Source organism: Gopherus evgoodei, chromosome 11 (genome assembly GCF_007399415.2).
Source record: "Gopherus evgoodei ecotype Sinaloan lineage chromosome 11, rGopEvg1_v1.p, whole genome shotgun sequence".
Classification (NCBI taxonomy): domain Eukaryota; kingdom Metazoa; phylum Chordata; order Testudines; family Testudinidae; genus Gopherus; species Gopherus evgoodei.
Genome location: NC_044332.1, coordinates 28104101 through 28128470, shown reverse-complemented (window position 1 = coordinate 28128470; position 24370 = coordinate 28104101). Strand labels below are relative to the sequence as shown.

Here is a 24370-nt window from a genome sequence, read left to right as displayed (position 1 = left end):
AGCCTCCCCTCGTGCCTTCTCTCTATGCTTCTGAGACTAGAGAGCCTTCCTCTGCTTTTTTGACGGAGAGCAGCGCTGGCCACTGGAAGGTGCTGGGGGATCGCCACACGCCTAAGACAAAGTACCTGGTGCCGATTCCGCTTGGCGCACTGGGGTAGGAGCCAGTGCTGACTCCATGAGAAGGGCCCAAAGTCTTATGTCTCTCTTTTTTCGTCCTGCGTTTGAAAGACCTGCAGATTTTAGTGGTCACTGATGTGGAATTCACCCAGGCAGAGGAGACAGTCTGTGTGCAGGTCACTCCTGGGCATTGAATGCCTGCAAGACTTGCACGATTTAAACCCTAGGGCCCAGGGCATGCCCCAGCCAGAAGAATAATTAACTAAACTAGAACTTTTACTAACTAACTAACACAGGTACTACTGAACAACCGAGATTTGAGATGAGCTGCAGCAAAGCTGGAGTGAGTAGGTCTGATGCACAGTCACTGGCGGCAAGAAGGTACTGAGGGAGGGGGGAGCATGCGGCTCCCCTTATAGCATGATATAGCGGCGCCACTCCAGGGGCCGCAGCAGCGCTCCCCCTGCAGGTACTGCTGAGGGAAAAACTTCCAGCACCAGTGCACATTTCGAACACGCACACCTACTATGGAATACACATGAGCAAGTACTCGAAGAACATACAAATGTAGATTTTTGTTGTTGCAGTCTCTGAAGTTTTACATTTTGTTTTTGAGTGCAGTAATGTAAGTCCACTCAGTCCTACTTCTTGTTCAGCAAATTGCTAAGACAAACAAGCTTGTTTATATTTATGGGAGATACTGCTGCTTGCTGCTTATTTATGTCAACTGAAAGTGAGAATAGGCATTCGCATGGCACTTTTGAAGCCAGCATTGCAAAGTATTTACATGCCAGATCTGCTGAACCTTCATATGCCCCTTCATGCTTCGGCCACCATTCTAAAGGACATGCTTCCATGCTGATGATGCTCTTTACAAAAATAACACGTTAATTAAAGTTGTGACTGAACTCCTTGGGGGAGAATTGTATGTTTCCTGTTCTGTTTTACCTGCATTCCTACATATTTCATGTTATAAGTCTTGGATGATGGTACAGCACATGTTCATTTTAAGAATACTTTCACAGCAGATTTGACAAAACTCAAAGAAGATACCAATGTGAGATTTCTAAAAATCACTACAGCACTCAACCCAAGCTTAAAGAATCTGAAGTGCCTTCCAAAATCTGAGAGGGATGAGGTGTGGAGCATGCTTTCAGATGTCTTAAAAGAGCAACACTCTTGACAAAACTACAGAACATGAACCACCAAAAAAGAAAATCAACCTTCTGCTGATGGCATCTGACTCAGATGATGAAAATGAACATGCATTGGTATGTACTGCTTTAGACTGTTATCGAGCAGAACCTGTCATCAGCATGGACAACGCGTGTCTTCTGGAATGGTGGTTGAAGCACGAAGGGACACATGAATCTTTAGCGCATCTGGCATATAAATATCTTGAGATCCCAATTACAACAGTGCCATGTGAATGCCTTTTCTCACTTTCAGATGACATTGTAAACAACATCTGGGCAGCATTATTTCCTGCAAATTGTAGCCAAACTTGTTTGTCTGAGTGACTGGCTGAAGTAGGACTGAGTGGACTTTATTTTTGAATGCAGTTATTTTTTGTATATAATTCTACATTTGTAAGTTAAATTTTCATGATAAAGAGATTGCACTACAGTACTTCAATTAGTATATTTCAATTCACCTATTTTGGTTTTTACAGTGCAAATATTTCTAATAAAAAAGGTGAGCACTGTATGCTGCTCTGTGTTGTAACTGAAATCAGTATTTGAAAATGTAGAAAATATCCAAAAATATTTAAATGATTCTTCTGTTGTTGTTTAACAGCGCAATTAATCGCTTGACAGCCCTAAAAAACTCCTTTTCTTACGTGACCAGGCCCTGTATAACCATGACCCTCTGCTGGGCTATCCATTCTTAAAGGGGTGCCTCTGTCTCTCTCCCCCCAGGGTGACCAGATGTCCCAATTTTATAGGAACAGTCCTGATTTTTGGGTCTGTCTTATATAGGCTCCTATTAACCCCCATGCCCTGTCCTGATTTTTCACACTTGCTATCTGGTCACCCTACTCCCCACCCCCACCTTGTTCTTTTACTCCCCTTGTTGTGTCAAATTTATATACACTTGTTAGTAACTTGGGGCAAGGCTAATGTCACTTGTTCTGTATTGTGAGGAACAGCATAGCGCACTGATGGGCACTGTGAAATACAGCAAAAAAGAATGCCTTTACGAGCCAGACTGCCACTTTGCTAGATTACTTGTTTACCCAGAGACTAGTAGAACATATGGCTAATTCTGCAGCCACAGAAATAACTGACAACCATATAGAGATGAAACTGCCCCAATGGGCTTAAAATCAAATAGAGATCTCTTATGTCAAAAATTCAATTAAAATCTCATGAGTCCATTGATACAATAGTCTTAGAGAAACATGATCTCATTTATTAATAATCATAAAACAATTGCTACGTGATGCTTCAATTTTTTTAACCTGAAAAAGAGTATTTCTGGTATTGTAAAACATCTTTTTATAACTCTCATCCATGCAAAAATGACATGAAGCTAGGTACTGTAAATCTATTGGACTCATGCGAAAATCTGACTGTCAGATATAAGTTGAATGATAAGCACCATATACAGATCAACATATCACAATTCTTAAGAACACCCACTTCATTTCACTTGATAGCTATTAAGTATATATGTACATTTAGCTACTCTAATAAGAACAGTAATAAAATTAACGTATTGATATATTTTGTATTTATGGTCATTGATTTTTTTTGATAGTGAGATCAAAATAAGGCAAACTGGCTCTATTTTGCTACCTAAGCAAATACTCACAGGTCCTTTCAACATTTTCACAGTAGTAATGGAATCGTAGGACTGGAAGGGTCCTCCTTGCAGTCAGCATGCTTGTCTTTAGAGGCACAATGTATTAAATGTATTTACCACTTCCTTTTCATGAAGCAGGCTCAAGCAGCTGATGACTCTTTTTTAACCTATCTATCTGAACAGCGGCAATGTAGCTCCCCATCCCTTATAAACTAACTAGCAAAATGCTAAACTCTCAAGCTGCTGAAAGCCAAAGCACGGCAGCTGTTGGAATTTCAAGGTGAGATAATTAGTGATTTTCAGTTTCATGAGGCCTTATGAGTTCAGAAACTTGAAAAAGCAATGAAAGCTGTGCAAGAGGCCACCCTCATTAGGTAACTGTGGCTTAATTAGCCTCTAGTTTATTGAGAACAATTCTGCTCCTCTGCTATTAGCAGACTGTCTCCTTCCTCCATGTATCAATGCTTCTGTGGCCTGTAAGAACTTAACAGTCAATTGTAATCCACCTTTCTTTATCCTGCTGCTATTAATGAAGCTGTGTGTCTATACATAGACAATGCCCTCTTTCAAATAAGCAATAGTAAAAATGAAAAGTCTTCTAAAACATGACTTAATAACGGTATGCACAATACCTACAGGCAAAATGTCTCCCCAGAGAGATCAGTCAAACTTAGAGTACAAACGTAAAGTAGAAGGAACTGCAACTAGTGAAAATCAGCCTAGCTCTATTGACTGCAGTGGGGCTGTGCTGCAGTCAAGCCCCTCAGGATATGTCTATGCTGCAATGAAAATCCTGTACCTGGTCTGGGCTAAGGGACTGTTGAATTGCAGTGTCAATGCTCAGGTTTCTGCACACCCTTGGAGGCCTAAGATGAGTATATTTTTCAATTAAGGTAACAGTGCTACTTTCACTAGTGGATTGATATGCTAGGAATGCTTTTGTTTACTGTTACAAAGAGGAAAGCAAGACACATTTATGCTCTGGATGGGCTCAATCCTACTCCCATTCAAATCAATAGAAAACTCCTATAGACTTGAATGGTGCAAGATCAAGACCTCAGTGGACTTCTCCATTCCAACAGTGCCTGGCTAAACTGTGAACTATAAAAATAGCTGCAATCTGACAGGCCAAGTGATGCCATCTGTCAGTTTGACAAGTTTCCATTTCCTAAGGATTTTTTTCCCCTCGATTCTCAATTTACTTTTCAAGTTTAATCCCCTTGCCAGTAGCAGGGTTAGAGTATTTTCTCTTTGTTTGGAATGGCAGGTGTGTCACAATGAAGGAGGCCCACTCAATTTATTTTAGTTCTGGTTGTTTTTATGTGCTTTGTGAATACTTAGTAGAGACATGTATTTTCATAGTGGCCAATGATGAATAATTCTGACAATATCAAAGCACTTCCACCTCCACAAGTAACTACCGGCAGAGGGGTAATGTCTGGTGTCTGTGCAGTCAGCTTACAATGATGGTTGGAGGGAGGGCAGTGCTTGTATTAACGATCCTGTGAGAAAACATCTCTCTGCTGCCTCACACAGATTTTTTTGAACTGTACTTCAGTAAGGTACTGGCTGTAATTTTACAAGGTCTAGCTTTCAATTCCTTTATGCTGTAATAGCAGAATATGCAGCGTGCTCACACACTCTGGGGTGACATGATGCCTTTGGGGATTTTCTACATGAAAAAGATTGAGACATCCTACTGAACTGGTGTTTCTTTTTCTCAATAAGCAATACAGTAACAGTTGTGGATTTCACGCTTACCATAACAACATGCTAGTTTTTATTTACAATGACGCATATGCCACTGATTTAGCCGAGCAGAAGCAAACACAGGTCAGTGCAGTTTGTGGCTGTACTCTTTGAGAAAGTATCTAAGCTTTCATTTAAAAGAAAATATTCCAATCCTCCTCATTGCAGAAGAAAGTCTTCCAAGTGTAAGCCAAGTGCAAACTGAAGCTGTATTGTCTGTCTGAGTATGCAGGCAGCCTGAAATCAATCTCAGAGATGTGAATTACCTTTACTTTAAAACCTAAAGACAACATTGTAAATGTCAACATAACTATTTCAATTTATGATAAATTAAGTAGAAACATAGGCTTCTCCCATAATCCCATGCTGCTCTCCTAACCAAAAGCCCCAACTGTCCCCTACCCTGTTGCTAGAATTTCCAGCTTTTTCCCCTCCACTTTCTGTGCTGGAGTTTCACAGTGGTGACAGAAAATTCTCTAGCTCATTGACAATTACAATTAACCGAATATAATATCACAATCAGTAACATACAGGCTACTCTGGGCATCATTCATTTTTACACTGACTTCATTAAGAACCTCAATTCCTAAACTGAACTGAAGCTCCAGTCTGATGCACTAGTGTGCCACACAATCCAAGGGCTTTCTTCAGAATGTAGGAAAGCTTGTCATGGACTACATAGGCTTGATGCATACCTCTGCAGGTTGTGAAACAGGGAAGCAGAAAAATGCAAGCTACTTAAGCATGGACACGTGCAAACAGTATAGTAGAGAGACCAATAACACTTAAGTTGGATAGGCTGAACACATCTGTAAAGAGAGAGCACAGGTTGATTAAAATCTACTCTAAAACAAACCAGAGCAAAGCATTATACTAAAATACTCCTTTACACATACAATGCATGGTAAAATGTAACGAGCTATGCAGTATTATTTTTCATGGTGTTACACAGTAAGGGCATTGAGACTGATGTGCTGCTATCTACTAATGAGGGCTTGAACTCTGACAGAATTATTAAGTAATATTCAAAAAGTGTTACCCAGGGTTTTCAGAACCCAGTGCTATTTGCTAAACCAGCAAAGAATGTCATCTTTTCAGATTGCCATAGGCAGAGTCACATCTCTCTATGAGAACAAGAAAATTGCACTTTCCCAACTTTGTTCCACTGTTAGCACTATCATGTTATCTGGCTTAACTGGTCATATCTACTAATGGCTAGATGAATCACCTTACTGCTGTTTTGTATAGTAACTCTTCCTATTGTGTTTTCTCCATAGTCTTACCTAGCCTTCCTCCAGGATATAGCACATAAAGAGAGTCACTGTCCTGGAGCCCAAAGAGGGGAGAAATAGGTTGAAATGATGCAAAGTAGCTCTACCCTGCAAAGGAAATGCATTTGCATTTCCAACTAAAGGCGGTAACTTGTTCTGGAAGACCAGTTTGTGTTCAAATCAGAGTATTTTTAAAATTTGAATTATTCTATGCCAAGATAAAAAAGGAGCCTTTTAAAAGCAAAATTCCATATCCATCCCTCTTTCCTCCCCTTCATCTCCCCCCACGCTGCAAAAAATAAAAAACATACCACAGTATCAATTTCTGCAGGGCTCACCATTCGAGACACCTCATCAAAATCTTCAGGAGACATGGGTAAGAGGTTTTCTGTGGTCTGGAGTCTGGAAGGGTGACTGACATGGGGAGAAGAGAAGGGACAAATCTTCAGTGTATTAATATTAATGCCAGTGAACAAGCAGCACCCTTGATGTCAATTCATTTCCCATTTCAAACTCCTTTCACTTTACTTGATTTTTAGTAGCATGTGCCCTTCACCATGGCTTCTGGCTGCCTCTCATTCAGTTTAAAAGGCAACAAGTAGGTAGATGTCACTAAGTTGGGTGACTCAGCAAAGTTACATCTAACTCATTTTGCAGTGATGTTAATTACACAGTCTGAACAAACGTGAGCTGTCAGGAAGATACCATCTTTCAGCTAGAGAATCCACTACATGGAGCTCCTGGGCCCCATGCACAGTACCACTGAAGTCTCAGGATGGGTGCAGACCCCTGTGCCCATGGATCCTATTGCCACTAAATCTACACAGGGATAAAAAACCCAGGGAAGTCTAGGTCAGCTGCCTCTGGCTGTGAGGCTGAAAAATTGCTGTGTAGACCTTGCAAGGATGCAGGTTCCAGCCTGCGCCAAAGCATCTACACGGCTATTTTTAGCCCTGGAAACCAAAGTCAGCTGACCTGAGCCAACCACAGCCGTGCCATGGGTCTTTTATCCCTGTGTAGCCATACCCTGCAAGATCAACTGCTCTCACTTTAGCAGACCACCAGCAGCAGGAGATTCCACAAGCGAGGGTGTTCTGCTTAGAAAGCCCAGCCCATTCTTAATTGCATTGCTGAGACACAATGTTTCATGCTATGGAATGCAAGAGTGGTTTTAATACAATGAAGAATCAGAAGTGTGTGGCTGGGGATACACACTGATCTACTACAATCAAGTCAGGACAGGTCACGTTAGTCCAAAGAAAACTGAGATAGCTAATTTTTTATGAAAAATCAAGTATGGGAAACAGCTGTAAACTGCCAAAATATTTCTACATTTTGTACTTTAATATAGTAGTTTTTTTTCTATTCTGCGTATTGTGGTGTCTTCCTACCCAGGGGGCTTAGCAAAGCAGGGGGGAGAGATCTAATAGCAAATCATGTACATCTTTAACACTCTTAAAATACACATTTTTTGTAGTTTCAAATATTATCCAATTTTTAGAAATCCAACTCTTCTGTACAAACTTACACTTCAGATACGGAGATTAATTCAGTCTTGATGTATCCATTCCCTTTGGGGCCATCTAAATCCATAGGCTCAGAGGCTAAAAATAAAATACACCTCTGCTTAGCATATGTTCACTTTCTGAAAAATCTTTTATATGAATTAAAGGAGCAGTGTCAAAAATGACATTTCTTCCTGAAAACGTTTTACCAGCTACTGTTACAAAAACTCGGGCTATATTTCCAGCTGATTGCCACTGTGCATTAAAGAAGACTATGTCAAGTCAGTTCCCCCTGCTTGTGCCACTTTTCCCACATAGCAAGAGGGAGGGAAAAAACCAAGGAAAACATGGCCTTGATCCATGCAGACAGCAGCTTCCACCCAATGAAGTCAATACAGCCCCACACAAGTGCCAGCTACATGGATCTAATTTCTAGTGGGGGCATTAGGTTGTAAAAACACAAAATATGGCAGGCAGACTCTGGGGCAATTGTATGGCCTGAAACTACCACATACTCATTTTTCAATTTGAATAGATTTCCCATAGACAGCCTCTGTACAACCACATTTTTTTTTCACCTGTTGAACAGTTAATATACAACTGCTCACATTTTAGACTGGAAGAATTCAGCAGGTGAGGTTTAAAAACCACTGACCATTCTAGTTCAGCTACCATCATTTAATTGTATACCACAGATATCTGGTATTCCAACATTTCAATGACAAATAAATACCTCAAAATACTCCTGCAAATGAAATGTGATATCACTTACTCTCCTTGGGTCTGGAGTAGTATTTTCCAAAGGCATTGTCTTTGGGAATATTTGGGTACAAATAGTTCAGTGGATTTTCAGGAATATTTTCAGCCGCCATCACTTTGTAGTTGCGAATGATATCAGGGAAAGTAACAGCTGACAGCTCCTTCTTGGTATAAGGTTCTACTGAATGGAACTGAGGTTCTAGTGAATAAAGAAGGATATGAATCCTAGAGACAGTACCAAAAGCATGGTTAAAAGTATACAGAAAAACACAGCTGAGCCTACATATTCAGAGAGGGTCAAGTGAAGGAAGAGCCTTACAGAATGAAATCTAATTTGCATTGTCACAATTTAGTTTTTATTTCCAAAGCAAGTACCGCGCCATGCAGAGGAAAGTATGACCTAATATATGTGAGAACGGTTCTTTTCACATGTTTTATTCAGAGTGACTGGGGTGACTTGTGTTCACCTCTGGAAATGGGCTATAATCATATATTTAAATTAAACCATGCTGAAATTTACAAGACTGGCCCTTTTCAGCCTTTTCAGATAAAATTCAGATCACATCACCTGCTACCTGATTTGACTTAAACAACCATGGCTGTTTTATTATGGGGGTGAGCAGGGTAGGGACCCCCTGCAAGCTGAAAGTTTGGATATGGGACAACACTGTCTGTCTCCCTCTCAGCCTTTGACTGGCAAAGGAAGGAGCGGGAAGACTGCAGAGAAGGAGGAACAATGGGTGAGGCAGTGGCTTGCAGCAGCAGCAGTTTCTCCTAGGCTGTTTAGTAGCTGGGCTCCATCAGCAGGAGCAGCAGCTGCAGCCTCCTGCCAGCTAGGGGCGATCTGCCTCCTACAACACAGGCAGGAAGATGCAAGGAGCCTCTTCTTTGCAGTCAGTGCAGTCCCTGCCCTGCCCAGGCCCCTCCCCAGCCAGCCTTAGTCTGAGCCCAGCAGGGAAGGAGCTAGTCAGGCAGGGAGCTGAGCTGATTGCAGGAGTCCCAGCTCCCCATCCTCCACAGTGTCTTCTCTCCCCCTCTCTGGAGACAGGTGCAGAGGAGCTGCTGGGTGCAGGTGGAGTGGGGGAGTAGGACTTGGGGGGGGGAGTTGCATGGTCACAGGAGGAATCTCTGGTCGGGAGGGGCTGTGCAGAGGCACCTTGGGGATGGGGGAACCTTGGGCAGATGCAGGTGAGAGCTGGGGGCACCCTGGGGTGGTGGGAGTGGTGGGGGGCCTGAAGGATATGTACTGGGACATCTTGGGATGGAGGTGACCTGTAGAGGGGAATGATACTGGGCGGGGGGGCTTGGGGATGTCCTCCACAACTTTATAGGCCAAACTGACTTCTGTGGAAACGCCCCTGTCCCCACTGAAGTAATGGAAGCAGCCTACCAGACTGCAGCTGGAATATTGTACTTGTGGTGGTGCTCTGGCACCTATCGGATGGGATTGTTAATTTCATGTTATTGCTAGTCTGTGTAGGGAGACAGAGGGCTCCAAGGATTTTTAACTTTGGTTTTAAAATGTAGGTATAAACCCAAGTTATTCTTTGTATTTACTTACCATTTTGGGATCCCTCTACCCAGGTAAAAGTGATGGCTCCTTCTCGGCTACTTTCACTGAATCTCAGTAAAAAGGTTCCTGGCCTTTGGTCCTTTAACAAAGCACGTTCTCTCTCCTTACTGATAAAACCCATGATACAGCTGTAATATTAAAAGAAAAATTGTACCATTTACTTCTAAGTACATCCAAAGCCTATTATTGGGTTACCTCATGTAACTAAAAGCAGAATTTTCCAATTGGTTTATAACATCCTATGCAGCGATAACACCACCATCAATGCACAAATTAAAATGCACACTCTCACTCCTCGGTTCATTAGTCCTTGAGCAGCAGCTATCCAGAGACTGGCTATTCAGTCTTTTCTCTCTCGCTATGTGCAACGTGCTATAAAATGTTGTTGCAACACTTTTCAAAATCAGAAACTGGGTTTCAGTTATCCAAAAAAACCAGTGTCTCGGTTCAATGAGTAAAATTAACTTACTCAGGTGTGTTTGCAAGACCCGGGCCTAGATGGCAGTTTTAAATTAGAGAGAGTATTAAGTGGTTATTAACAAAAATTGTCACTGCGTTCCTTATTGACATGCTGTGTTTGCTTTAGTATCCCATGCTCCTGTCGGAATCACAGACAATTGTTTGGGTTTCTCAGTAATCTTTGGTTTTGTGCTCCGTTCCCAGACAGCATGTGCATCTCTGCCAGATCAGATATTAATAGTCTAGGTTATTTCAACCCCAGTATTTCATTGTGTGTTTAAACCATGTTCTCTTACACTTGGAAAGACTCTGATAGTAGCTCACATTAACTTTCTCACCCTCTTTATACCATGGTTACCAGATGCAGGGTACTATGATGCTTTGTCCCTCTGGAAAGAGTTATATGTTGTCAAACAATGCTTCAGAGTGATCTAGGGTGATTTTTGTGGTCTTGAAGGAAAGAAGCTCTGAGGAGACCATATGGGGCTGTGTCTAATCTGCTTGCGATGCCTTAATTTACCTGCACAGGGCAGAGTAAGCCAGTGGGGTATCCCAGAGTAACATCTATTATATGGGCACGATGGTGAAGACCTTAAAAGGTGATGTCTGAACATCAAGATGACACAAGAGGGTCTCAAACAAGGACATTAAGGAAGAGACTGCTCTCAAGACAATGACCTCTATCTATTAGCAATATCTGTGTTTTCATGGTTGAGGATGAGATAACTGATGCATTCACTTAGCAATATTGTCCAAGTTTTCTCTAGTAGATCAGAGTCTGAGGGAGAGGCAAGAGTGTTTTGTTTTGTTTTGTTGGTTTTTTTGCTTAAAAATAATGTTTAAACTCAATTTTATTTATCTAGGAGTTCAAAAGTCCTCTGAACTATTGCTCTTTCTTTATGCAAACACTCATTTCTGTAATTAAACCACCATTACTCCAGGTAAATATGTATCTTGGCAAGCCTAGTAAATCAGGAAATACACCACCTACAAAAAGAGAACAGTAGAAATCTACAAGGTAAATTATATATTTAGAGATTTTTAAAAGAAGAACATTTCAGATATTGTAGGTAACAGTTACAAAGGATCCCTTGAGGTCTATATATCCCAATCCTTTGTATGGCAAACGTCAGTTCGATATATGAAAAAGGCAATTTGGGGGCAATTATGATCCCTGTTAGATCAATGCTGATGCCATGTATATGCAAAAACCATTTATACTGTGCCAACCATTCTGACTGTTTTTTGTAATCTGTTTGATTCAGGGCCTCTTGCAGTTCCAGTGGGTTATTAGCCCCTCTTTAACTTTCAGCTATTTGGCTTTCCTGAAAAACCCAATAAATGTTTTAAAGCCTGTGCCTGATGTAACAAACCTGCTTCTTTGTTCCTATAGATCATTTTATTGTGTTATCTGCCTGCAAATCTTCTAGGTTTAGTCCAAAAGAAAGGTTTGTTTGTACTTTTTACTTCTGCCTCTGCTCTTCCGCTAACAAACAGAGCACTGTTCACAACAAGGAGGAAATTTGTTGTTTACAATTCTGTATATCTGTAAGATGTTCTTCTTGTAGATGGTATTGATGTTATAATTATACAGAGAGAGAGCCTTGAATACTGGGGGTGAAATCCTGGCTCCACTGAAGTAAGTGGCAAAATTCTCATTAAATTTAATAGAGCCAAGATTTCACCCTATGAATTAAAAACTAACAAATAAGCAAAAACCTCTTATGGGTGTGAGAGTTAAGTCTTCTGGCTGGATCTTCAAAAACACTCAGCAGCCAGTTGCTCCCACTGTTAATCCTAATGGGAGTTTGAGGGGTCCAGATTTTCATAAGTGTCAATGGGTGCTGATCAGTTTGCAAAGATTAGGGCAAAGATTTTCAAAGAGGAGCAGAGATTATATATAGAAAGAGAGGGGTTTTATGTAGGGTGGAGGTGACAAGTTTTCTGGGGGCATCTGAATGGGAAGCTTTGAGGGCAGAAGTCAGTGCAGAGATATCTGTAGTAGCTAAGCAGAAAATCAGGATGAGAACACAGCACACTCTTCCCCGTTACCTCAGTAATATCTGTGGGCCAAATTCAGCAAGGCACTTAAGCATTTGCCTAATTTGAAGCATATGAGAACTTCTGTTATTCACATGCATAAGCACTTTGTTCAATCAAAGGCTATATCCATAATTTTCCTGGTCTATGTTTGTTAGTCCTGGATATGAGCATTATCCTGCCAGTATAAACACCCTAAAACTGTCATTAAAATAGTAAGAAAGTTTGTCATTGGCAATCTTAATACATAGTGAAGGTTCGTTCCCAGGATCAGAAGCACCTTTCATCATATTTGAGCTGTCAACAGGGTTGTAAAATAAGGTCAAATCTGAACTGACAACTAAAAAGCAGGATTAAAACCTCATTTTGAGACTATTTCTGGCAGCAGTCATAGCCTATTATTAAACGGTTTCAGTGTTGCCGATGTCACCTAGCCCCAAAGATTTCTAAACGTTATTAAAGGAGCTGATTTTTCAATCTGGAAAAGAGCTTTACTATTAACATTTTAATTCTTTAACATTTGATAAGTAAAGATTAGTTGCTGTAGCTGGACTCCATCACCGGTATCAGAGGATTCAGTCAATCCAGCTGTTGCCAACATTAGCTCACAGATCCACTTTTTAAAACAAGAGTGAACATTGTACAAGATTCCCCCACAGCACCTCAGTCTTCACCTGCTAAACTCCTGTTCTTATGAGCAAACTCAGTTATGCGTTGGGATGTGGTGAGAGCTCACTGCACTGTAGATTGAGAGCTGGTGGCTATCTCACTTAACCTGAAACTAATCTGAACTTTGACCTTTGGCATTAAAAGGAAGGGCAGTGGGTTTATTCACTAAAACCATGGCCTTTTTACCACTGCTTCAGCTAACATGCAGAGGATCTGTCTGGTTCCTTCCAGTAAAGACCCAGAACAAACCTCATTTGTCCTATTAGCACTCATATTTTATTTCCTATCACAACTGTCATTTTAACAGAGCTAAAGGCTTGAATCATCAGCCATTCATCTTTATTAGCAACATACAAGATTCTTACCCATCATTCCAGAGACACAAGAGGTGTTTTTTAATGAGTTCAAGGATGCCCTCAATCCACAGCCAGAAGGGAAAATTTTTATCATTTATATTTTCCTGAAATTACAGTACATGGGGAGGAAGACAAATGTTACAAAAAGAAATCTGAGTACAATGCACTCAACTTATAACAATGTCCTGAGAAAGCTGCAGTGTCTCTCCTTCCTCTTTTCTTCACTCCTATTTTTCTTAACATTTTTCCTCTTTCTTTGTTCCTTTTTGTTGCTCTTTTTATTTCATTGATTTATTTTTGCTGTTTCCTCTCTTCCCTCCTCTCTAATAGCTCTAGTTCCTCCACTCCCTAAGAGGAAAGATGCTGCGTTGGGATGAGGTGTATTCATTGGTACCATCCTACACTGGCCTGTGTGGCACAGGAAAGACAAGCTTCAGCTGGCAAGGGGATACCTGGGCCTGCAGGACCTTACATGTGACCTGCTGCCACCACAGGCATGTATATTAGGGTATATCTTCGTTGCAGAGTTATCTTGTGCTCTTCCTTGGGTGTTGCCCCTAACCCAGCTCCTGTCCACTGGAGAACCACCCTTTTTAGTTAAGAGCAATGAAGCTCCTTCACTTGATGATTTAACAGGGGAAATAAAAGTGCAGGAATAAAAGCCAGGAACAGCAGATTGTTGTATAATAGAACAAAGTGCTCTAGGTGACTTCTACAGAAATTAAGATTCAGTCCCTGAAAAGAGGCACAGAACTCGGCAGTCTAACCTCACTCCCATATAACTTACATGAACCAACCATAACCGAATCAAAATATTCACATGCACCCCTTGCCTTCCCCAAAGCCTAATGAAAAAAGTATAAAGTCGTATTTAGTGCAGTACTCAAGTAGAAAAACTCCATGCAAGAAAATCCTCAAACAAGAGGAGTTGAAGCGTTGTCTTCATTATCTAACTTATTAACTAGACAGTTCCTACCTTGCAGAATCTTGTCCAAGGAATAAGACCATCAAGAGAGCCTCCACCTGCTGGACCTAAACAACAAACCAGACTGTTTTCAGACAACATGTTTGTTTTGAAATATCATTTTAGGCTCAAGACTTTATGAAGGTGAAACCAATCTGTATTTACATATTAAATTCTAAGTATTTGTTTTGTTTCAGTTAGGGATGTAAAAAAGAAGGAAGGGAAGCTGTCGATTTAACTGTTCAAATAGCTGCAGCAGAGCTAGCAATGCAGTTTTTCAGAGTAGCCCCTCTAGAAAGTGTTCTGGAGAAGCAGAATGTAGCGAATGACAAACCTATGTTCTGACAGGCACCAGTAAGAAAATCGAGAACTCTGCTGCAGTTTTCATATTAACAATCAAATAGGGTAGGAACTAATACAAAGAGATAATCTAAAATTGTTGTTACATACTAAGACATTTTCATCTTCCAAATAATTCTAGAAATGTGGTCCAGTCATTCTCCATTTACTGGCAGGAGCCAACACACTGAAATTAGGACTATCCATGTAAGTTGAGAGAGAGAGAGAGATTTGGCCCATTAACTCATCAATCATTGCAACATCCTGTGAGATCAAGTATTATTCCCATTTCAGCTTTAGTGACTTGCCAAAGGTCACACAGAAAGCTTGTATCATGGCGAGGAATAAACTTCCTATCCCAACTTCCAAGCCTACCCTTAACCATGGAATCATTTTCTTTCCCTTTCGAATCCTGTAGCTTATGCGCGTGTTTTGATTTAAAGAAATGTCTGTGGTTTTTCCCTTAAAGGAAACTGTAGCCCCCATTTGCCTCAGCTACATCAATGGCAACATGCAAAACTTCCCTAAGCACACATCACCAGTAGGGAAGTAGTGTATATTTGTAGCTACGCTCACAGAGGAAGAATATTCGTTTACTTATTACTATTAAGTATTCCCACTATATTCACAACTGGATTTTCAACTGTGAGACATAGGACCCCCAGAATCTCAGGGGAAACTATACATATTGGCTTGTTGACTGCAAGGCTTTCCAACTCTGACTCCATCCAGTATCCTACTCCTACTTTTCAATCAATCAACCTACAAGTTTAACAGGCACAAGGGATAAATTCTGCCCTTCCCCCCCACTCCCCCTGTGTCCATCTAGAATGAGTCTCAGTTCCCAATACCATCCATAGGATCACACCACAGACTATGCACACCCTCACATCTGGAAGAATGATACAGGCTTTATCATCAGACAGCTGAGCTCCACACACCAGTGAACTACATACAGCACAGAAAGAAGTCTCAAATTTATTACAGCTAATGAGGATTCTCCCATCAATCTTTCTAGTGCTAAGATCAGGTTTTATAACTCTAATGTAATGTAATGATAAGATGGAGGATACCTATATATAAACTTAAGTGGAGGTTATCACAGTTTAGGAATTTCCCAAGTTGTAAAATACTAAACAGAGAGATGTCAGTGGTCAGTGTCTCCTTATCTAACACCAGGAAACCTTTATTTTTTATGATGAATATATTCTGCTTTTATTAAATATTACAGAATTTTAAAACACAGAAAAGTGATCTAAACTAACAATGGTAAATTATGTTAACCTTTTAAAGATTTGATATTTTGAGAACTTTCTAGAGCTAGAAAAAATGCTTTATAAGACATTGGATAGCTGGGATTTCCAATTTAGATTTAGTTTTTTTAAATATAACCCTTTATAAAATTGAAGGCTAATGGGAATGCGTCTGGGAATTAATAATAAAAAGTTTTGTTTTTTAAATTAAATGTATCCTTCTAGACTCTCTTATCCGAACACTACAGAATTGAATTAGTCAGGGTCTCTGAGAACCTGACAGGAAACTGACACCTTTTCATTGTTCAAGTGGGAATACTAAGGACATGTTGGGGGGAAGGGCAGATTTTTAACTTGACACATTCCTTTAAAGTTGTCACGGGTCTCTTGATCTAGCCATGCCTTTTATGCATTGCGTCAAGACTGTATATAGCAGGTCCTGGTTTTTGGGCAAGTGTAACATGAAAACCTGAGACAAAAATTACAGTTACTGGGCTAAATAACTCATTTCTTGAAGGAATATTTCAGTGCCCTCTCAGAAGTAGAATTGGTCCCAATCCTGTAAACCCTTGCTCAGCAGAAGTGTGTGTGTGAACTCGAGAGAGATCTGTAGGATCTAACTCTTAGAGTATACAAACTATTTAGCATGTAGAGAAATGGAAATGGCTTCAACACTAAGTGTGTGACACAATACAACCTCTATCTGCATTACAGAGCACTGAATTTTAATAGTTTAAAACTGGGCTACAGAGTATAGCTATAAAAAACCCATTACAAAACAGAGTGTAAAATAAAAGTTTCTCCAAATGTAAAGTAACAATAGTAGATAATTGCAACAAAAAAAAATAACAGTCCAACATGATAGTAAGTACAGCTGCTCAAACAAAAATTCAAAATTCAAAATTTGACTTAAAAAAAGGCAAGGGGAGACAAGCTTTTCATGTTTTTCTATGGAAAAGTTCATTCCATTTTTATCTAGCAATGAGTCATTTTTCCTTAGCAGTCCATCCACTTACTTAATATAACCAAGAGGAAGGACACAATAAAAGGGCTTGTAGATATAGAAAAATTTGTTATAGGATCATACCAAGAAGTTTCTCCCCCAGCATGCTCAACTGATCTGCATGAAGTCCCCTTTTAGTTACAGAAGAGAACTGCCAACTCAGCACTTCAGAAAGCTGAGACCATCTTGCACAAGGTGGGTTCAGAAAGAAGGACAAGTTCTAGAGAGAAAACACCATGTCCACAATCTTAAACACACATGAAACTTAGCATGAGCACAAGTGTATGGTTAAAAAAGTAACTGAGTTTGCATAAGATATGGTAAAGTTTGACAATACATGAGGACTTCTACATAGATGGAAGGTCCAGCTAACCATGGAGAAGCAGTTAACAACACTGATGGACTCTTGTTCTCCGAGAAAAAAGCAAAGCTATCGCACTTCTCTTTGGGTTTAATCTTACCCAACATTCCATATTACTGAAGAGCAGTGGATTTCATTACTGAATATATACAATACACTGGGAGAAGCCAAATAAACATGTGAAAACGGGTATATAAAACATGATAAAGGATACTACAAAACAGTTTGCTTGGTTTAAAAAAAAGCACACACAAGAAACACAAACCCCAACCAAACAAAAACAACAAAAATCCTAGATCCAATAAGAACTGAACTTCAGAATAAATATGAAAGAATGAATTATGTCAAATACTATGAATTAACATGGAGAGACAACCCACATCTCCCTTGTAAATTACACAATAGTTTCAGGATACTGACTTACACTTTTAACATCCTATCTATCTTTCATGCCAACACCACATAGAAGTAAGTATTCTGTAAATACCTTGGGTTCAGTAGTCAGCATGTTGTACCACAAAATGGAAGCCCATCCGCTTGGAAGCTGGCTCACATTTGAGATCACAACAATGGGAAGGGATGTAGTCTGTAAAGGAGAGAGATTTTTGGAATTGTTTGTGATACAGTTATACTACTGTGTATACTTTATTACATGGAAATGGATTTAGGTATATATACTATAATCTGTCATATACAACAGACACATTATCAGTTTGTGATGAACTGAGGCTATGTCTGTACAACTAATTCTGATCAATTTTGTGAAGTGGTTTTATGAAAAACTGCTACATTATAAGTGTACCAGAGTAGCAGGTACACACCAGACAGGGGCAATGTGACATACTTAAGGTTAATAATGGTATTTAGACCTCATAAAGGTCATGCTAACAAAGCAGCGGCATCCTTAGAAATCCTGTCATACATAGGAGAAACACAAAACATGTCAGATTCACTAGTGAAGGAATGTAGTAAGTGCAGGTACAGACTGCTATAATTAAGTTTACAAAACAGTTTGTATCGTTCCCTATTTTCACATTATTATAACTTACCATACCTTTTGGATTGATGTTTTCTATGTTTGCATATGGAGAGGAGGGAGAGCTGAGTTTTTTAGGACTGGGGGAATGTGTTGGAATTGGTGGATATTCCTTCAACCAAGAAGTCAGTTTTACATCTCATTCAAAAGTTGGCACCTCCAGCAGCACTTCTAATGCTAGCCTGGGGCACTGGTTCATTTCTGACCTGAAGGGAAGAGCGCTGCCTAAGGAACTGCAGGTACCATTTCTGCAGCACAGAGTGTTCTTTGTGAGGTTTTACAAACCAGACTCAGCCTTACTTAGGTGCTGAGATTGGAAAGAATCAAAATACAAAGGCCCTATCACTATATGTGGTGACACTACTAAGCATCATCAATGTGCTTGAAAACAACAATGGAGGCGGAAAAAATGCTGAAAATTCTAATACAGTAGAACCTTAATTTTATGAATACCACTCTTACAAACTATTTTTTCCCAAGAGGACAATAAAAATCACAACAAAAGTAATGTTGATGAAGAACAAGCACACGTCTTCAGTGCATTGAAAATTCCTTTGCACTGACTTGAAGGACAAAAAAGTGACAGTGCACCATGCTGCATCTTATGCACCATAGCTACTGTAATTCTGAGACATTCCTAAAAATTGAACTCAGGTCCCAATTATTTCATAAAATAGGGGTTTCTACTGTATTTAAATAACTTAGAACCTCTGAATAAAATTACTCAGAATTAATTCCACCCCTATCTAATCTATGTAGTAACCTTACCTCTAGATCTACTACCAGCCCAGGCTGGCACAGCTGAGTTTCAAAGCTGAGGGAATGAAGTTCTTCTGTTACAATGAGAGGACCCTTTAAAAAACAATCATAGGGAATTAAATGATTAATCTCAAATCCTTAAAACATTGTAAAACATTTTAAGCTGTTAGGATTGATGTTATGTTAAATACTGTATGGGACCCAATTTGGTAAGGTACCTTCTATTTCCCCAGCAGTGGATAAGCTATGAAGTTACTGTCAGTCCAAATAATGACATTTGGTATTCACTGGTTAATGCAAAAGCAAGTCCCCTATAAGCCATTTTTCAAATATTCAAATTAAGTGCTTCTAGGGATTAGAACAAGTGTCATTACGCAGAAAAGGGAGCAGTTACTGTGTCCATCTTTGATGGTCTCCTGGCTTAGACATAATGAATCCCCTCGAGAACGTATGGACATAGCAGCAGGAACGTCCTGAGTCCCCTCCATGTCTGCTACTGAGCAATCCCAGGGAATTCTGCCATTGGCAAAAATTCTTGTTAGAGCCATGCTGCCATGGCGAGGAAGGCACAAAGGAAAAGCACCGAGCTGGGATCTTCCATATAGTACAGCGTCCATGTCTGTGATTCCAGGGCTTGCCTTCCTTGAGATGGCAAGTTCCTACTCTGCTCTGCCCATTTTCTTCTTGAGGACTTTTCCATGGGATTGGGCAGTTTGGCCCACTATTGGGCATTTAATAGTCCTTAATATTATAAAAATAATTGGACCAAAAGAGGGGAGAAAAAGTCAGTGCTGCTTACCTCATTAGTTCTGCTTCCTGTATTTTTTTGTTCCTTTAATTGCTGCAAACAAAAAGAACAATCCAAAATAAATGACAGTCCTGACTGAAAAAATGACTGTTACAAATAAAAGATGTGAGTATTTACATAAATAAAGTTGCGTTTGCACAGTCCCTTCTGCATAACTGGCCATGAATCTGCTGCATTAGTCTCTGATCCCTTTTAGCTCCCAAACGTGGGAACCAGGGGATTTGACTGTAGATACAGTGGACAACTGCTATCCTTTATAAAAGCATTCTGCTGTGAAAACCGATATTGCAAGCTGAATTAATATCTTATTATCATGCTGCAATGATTGTGTAGAAAAGGCTTTTCTGAGAGGCACAACAGCAATTATTGATGAGCGTGAGATAAACTAAATAATGGATTAACATCAATGCAGCATCCACCCTATATCTGTCCAGGAGAGTGTCAGCAGACTCTACCATTGTTAGTGCCCTATATATATATAGGTCTAGACCAGGAGCAGGCAAACTTTTTGGCCTGAGGGCTGCATCGGGTTTTGAAAATTGTATGGCGGGTTAGGAGAGGGGGTCATGGCCCAGCCCCCAACTCCTATCTGCCCTCCCACTGGGACTCCTGCCCCATTCACCCCCACCATTCCCTGACGGCCTCCGCAGGACCCCTGCCCCATCCACACACAGCCGCTCGCTGTCCCCTGATCACCCCCAGACTCCCACCCCCTCATCCAACCCCTCCTCTCATTCCTGGTGGCCCCTCCAGGACCCCTACCCCATCCAACCACCCCTTCTCCCTGTCTCCTGACTGCCCCCAGAACCCCTGCCTGACTGCGCCCTGCTGACCCATCCAACCCTTCCCCCCTTCCTGACTGCCCCCCCCAGGACCCCAGCTGCCATTCAACCCCTTATTTGACTGCCCCACCCCCTGACCACTACCCCAACTCCCCTGCCCTCTATCCAACCCCCCCGTGCTCCCTGCCCCCTTACCGCGCTGCCTGGAGCACCGGTGGCTGGCGGCGCTACAGCTGCGCCACCACACAGCGCAGAGCACCAAGTCAGGCCAGGGGAAGGGCCAGAAGCTTAGGGCTGGGCAGGATGGTCCCACGGGTCGGATGTGGCCCGTGGGCTGTAGTTTGCCCACCCCTGGTCTAGGCATATAGGAAAGAAGAATTCCCCCATGTGAATCTTCCATTTGCATTTCATTCCTCTCCAGATAGGAAGGGTAGCCAGTATCCATCCTAAATCAGTATGGCAGTGAGATTATTTAGTCTGCTAAATTTGTGGGGCTGTTTAAAAGCCCCTTCCCTAGACAATTCAGCTCTAACCTTTCTTTCCGCACACATCTAGAACCTCCCTATTCATGGCTTGCTGCAAAATCCTTTGCAGAAACTCTCTCCCTATTGCCTCCACTGCTGCAGGTGTCCTCTCTTTTCCTCAAAGAAACTGATCCCTCATTACAACTCATTAGGAAATGTTTGTTTCAGGCCACAGGGCAGCAAAAACTTTCCAGTGTAGTAACAGCTTATAAAGAGTGTGACCTCCAGATCTCCTAGGACCCAGTCTTGCTTTCAATCAAGTCAGTGGCACAATTCCTTATGTAGGGGACTTTTGGCTATTTGGTACCACTAGGGTAGAAAGCAGTGACACTTTAAAGCAGTATAGAGTCAGTACTTATAGGAATGCTTTCTTCAAACAGTGACTTAAGACATATTAGACAGTGATCTAAAAGTGGGAAGGCAAGAAAAGTGTACCCCACCAGATGCCTGAACTCTGCTGCTAGGCTTCCATTAGTGGATTCCTCCATGTTCATTACTTTTGTATTTGTTCCCAGAATGTTAAATTTTCTGAACCTAAACAAAGAGAGGGGGAGACTTATAAGACTTTAACTCATTTTTAAAATACCCAACATGGCAAAAAAATGGGAAGAGTGCAGCTGCAACATACCCTTTTACTGTGTTCTTCTCATTCACATCCCTGCAAAGGAGATTCAGATCTTTGTAAGTTCCAAAAGTAAACCACACACATGGGGGTGGGGGTTTATTTTCCCTTATATTTGTAATTGAAAGAACTGGTTGAAAACTGGTAAAAATACTTGTGGAAAAAAATGATTTTTTTGGCAGAAAAAAAAAATCAGTGAAATTTCAAAACTCTTTGATCAGCTCCAGTAATCAAGACATCAAAATGTACACTAGATTAAATGTATTTCAGATCACACTGAACATTTTCATCCAAAGTTTAGATTTTTCCAATGTGCCTTTATAATCAAAGACAGCTCTTCATTCTACTACACTGTTTATAACTTTTCTACTCCATTGCAAAAGATAAGAATTCATAAGCTACTTTCATTCTAAACCTCTAATTTCAAGCACAAAAAGCTACCATTTAACTTGAAACAGTGTTGCCAGTACTCATGGATTTTTATCATAAATCTCTTAATACTAGATGTTAAGCCCCAGATCCTGCAGTCAGATGATTATTCGAGAATCTGCTTGTTTTCGTTTTGTTCAAGTAAGTTTCTAACCCTTGTAATGTTTGTGGAGAAAAGCCTCACTGCACACTAAAGAATAGAAGATAAATAAAAAATGTGTTCATTTTTTTAAAATATTATCATTTTCCAGCCAATCATGATTTCTGGAGGCCTGATTTTGGATGCCTGGGTTTGGCAATAGTGTTGAATTATCTCAAGCATGTTGTTGGCTGACAGGTGAATTTTGTTTAGGAAGTTTGGTAACAATCTGTTTGGAGTTTTCTCATTTGTGTGTGAATAAATAGGGGGTTTTTTTGGTTTGTTTGTTTTTTTTTTTAAACGGTTAAGACATTTCTCAAATGTTTATCTTAGGGGGTTCTTTTTGTATGTGGATAACTCAAAAATGGTTTTGTCTTAAAAGTTTAATCTTGTCATCTGTATAGTGCTCAATGTGAAATGCCTACTCTGCTAACTGTGAGAGAGACTAGTTGATAATGAAAGCTGTATGTGAATGAAAATAGCAGTATAGGGTCAAATTCTGCCCTCAGATATGATTAATGGGAAATGCGTGTACATGCTCACACATAATTTACCCACACAGTGAGTGACTTTCCTTAGCAAATAAGGCTCCAGTACTACAATGAGCTCTGCATGGGTGGGACCTATGTGGAACTCACTGCAAGACTGGGTCTACATCTTTCCCTGTGGTGCAAAGGTATACTAGAAATGGACGAGGACATGGGGAACTGTTCTCTTGCACTTAGCGAGGAAGCAGAATTATAGTTAAAATAGGAGAAATGACTCCTGTGGTAGCTGGTACAACAAGGTCCAAAGTCAACTCTGTCACTGTGTCTATCTCACGTGCTTTTTACTAGGGCTGATTATCATAACTATATACAGGATATGAAAAAGATGCAACTTACTTATCAAATAAGACCTTCACTTTTAAATTATAATTCAGTTCTTGTAGCTTCACCAGCAATCTGGAAAGAGAAATAAGTACAGATGACTGCAACTGCACAGGCTTCTTGATTTGTCAATCGATTTTTAAAATCAATGAGTCAGCATGAAATTTCCACCCTGCTTTTGACTTCCCCATCTGAAATTCCTTTCCATTTTTTTGGGTCCAATACTACTCCCATTTAAATCAACTGACATTTTGCTACAGACTTCACTGAGAGCGTGACTGGTCCCTTTTGACTGACTGGATACTGCCCACTCACAAAGATGACTCATCTTTGACATATTTATTTGTTGATTCTTTCCATTTTGAATAATAAACAGTGCCTGTACACAGGCTCTGAGCACCCTACCATTTATTTGCAATTACAAAACCAAATAATGCAGTGCAGTTAGCTCACCCCATTTTTCTGAAGCTGCAGCTCATAATTAAATGCTAACGCACCATACACTGGTCTATACCTCAATCCACCTAACACTTGTCAAAAGTAACAGTGAAATAAGTGGTCCCTGTAGCATTCCCTGGAGAGGCAATTCCACTCTATTTCAGACCAGGGATAGGGATGCAATGAAGAGTCCATGGCACTGATGGAGAACATCCCACCAACCACCCCCTCTCTATTATAATCAAGGGGAATCTGGCGTGAGCTCCCATGCTAAATCACAACCGTAGCAGTGTCTTACAGGGAGACCAGTATTACTGAGAAATATAGAACTATGCAAAAGACAGGAACTTTGAAGGCTAGGCCTGGAAGGGAATTGACTGTCACCCATCAGGGAAAGGCCATTCCTAACCACTTCTAGGCAAAGAATTATTCCAAGTTTAAGCAAAGAAAGTAAGTGTATTATTTGCTGACATCTATGCAAACTAAAGGAGCTTCTGAACGGTAAGGAGATATTGGCAAATTAATTATAGTTCTAGTCAAGGAAGTGTCATTAAATATGGTATAAAATGGCTATTTGCTAGGGCCCTACCAAATTCATGGCCATGAAAAACACATCATGAACTGTGAAATCTGGTCTCCCCTCGTGAAAAGTGGTCTTTTGTGTGCTTTTACCCTATATTATACAGATTTCACAACGGAGACCAGCATTTCTCAAATTGAGGGTCCTGATGCAAAAGGGAG

The 24370-nt window shown here is 40.5% G+C and overlaps 1 protein-coding gene across 3 annotated transcripts in view; it reads right to left on the bottom strand.

Annotated features, from left to right (window-relative positions):
* Nucleotides 1-2498: 2498 nt before the first annotated feature.
* STAT1 (signal transducer and activator of transcription 1) overlaps nt 2499-24370 on the bottom strand; it is a 41857-nt gene continuing 19985 nt past the window's right edge. For 2 of the 3 annotated variants that reach the window (XM_030579644.1, XM_030579643.1), the window contains exons 11-24: nt 23207-23266; nt 21761-21790; nt 21573-21666; nt 19818-19859; nt 19028-19111; nt 17711-17809; nt 16947-17082; nt 14280-14335; nt 13313-13407; nt 9768-9907; nt 8220-8405; nt 7471-7546; nt 6254-6356; nt 2499-5480 (exon numbers count right to left, since the gene is read on the bottom strand). In XM_030579644.1, coding sequence (XP_030435504.1) covers nt 5457-5480; nt 6254-6356; nt 7471-7546; nt 8220-8405; nt 9768-9907; nt 13313-13407; nt 14280-14335; nt 16947-17082; nt 17711-17809; nt 19028-19111; nt 19818-19859; nt 21573-21666; nt 21761-21790; nt 23207-23266 — 1225 coding nt within the window. In that variant the 3' untranslated portion in view covers nt 2499-5456. The remainder of the gene's footprint in view (nt 5481-6253; nt 6357-7470; nt 7547-8219; nt 8406-9767; nt 9908-13312; nt 13408-14279; nt 14336-16946; nt 17083-17710; nt 17810-19027; nt 19112-19817; nt 19860-21572; nt 21667-21760; nt 21791-23206; nt 23267-24370) is intronic. The other variant, XM_030579645.1, reaches the window with a different exon arrangement.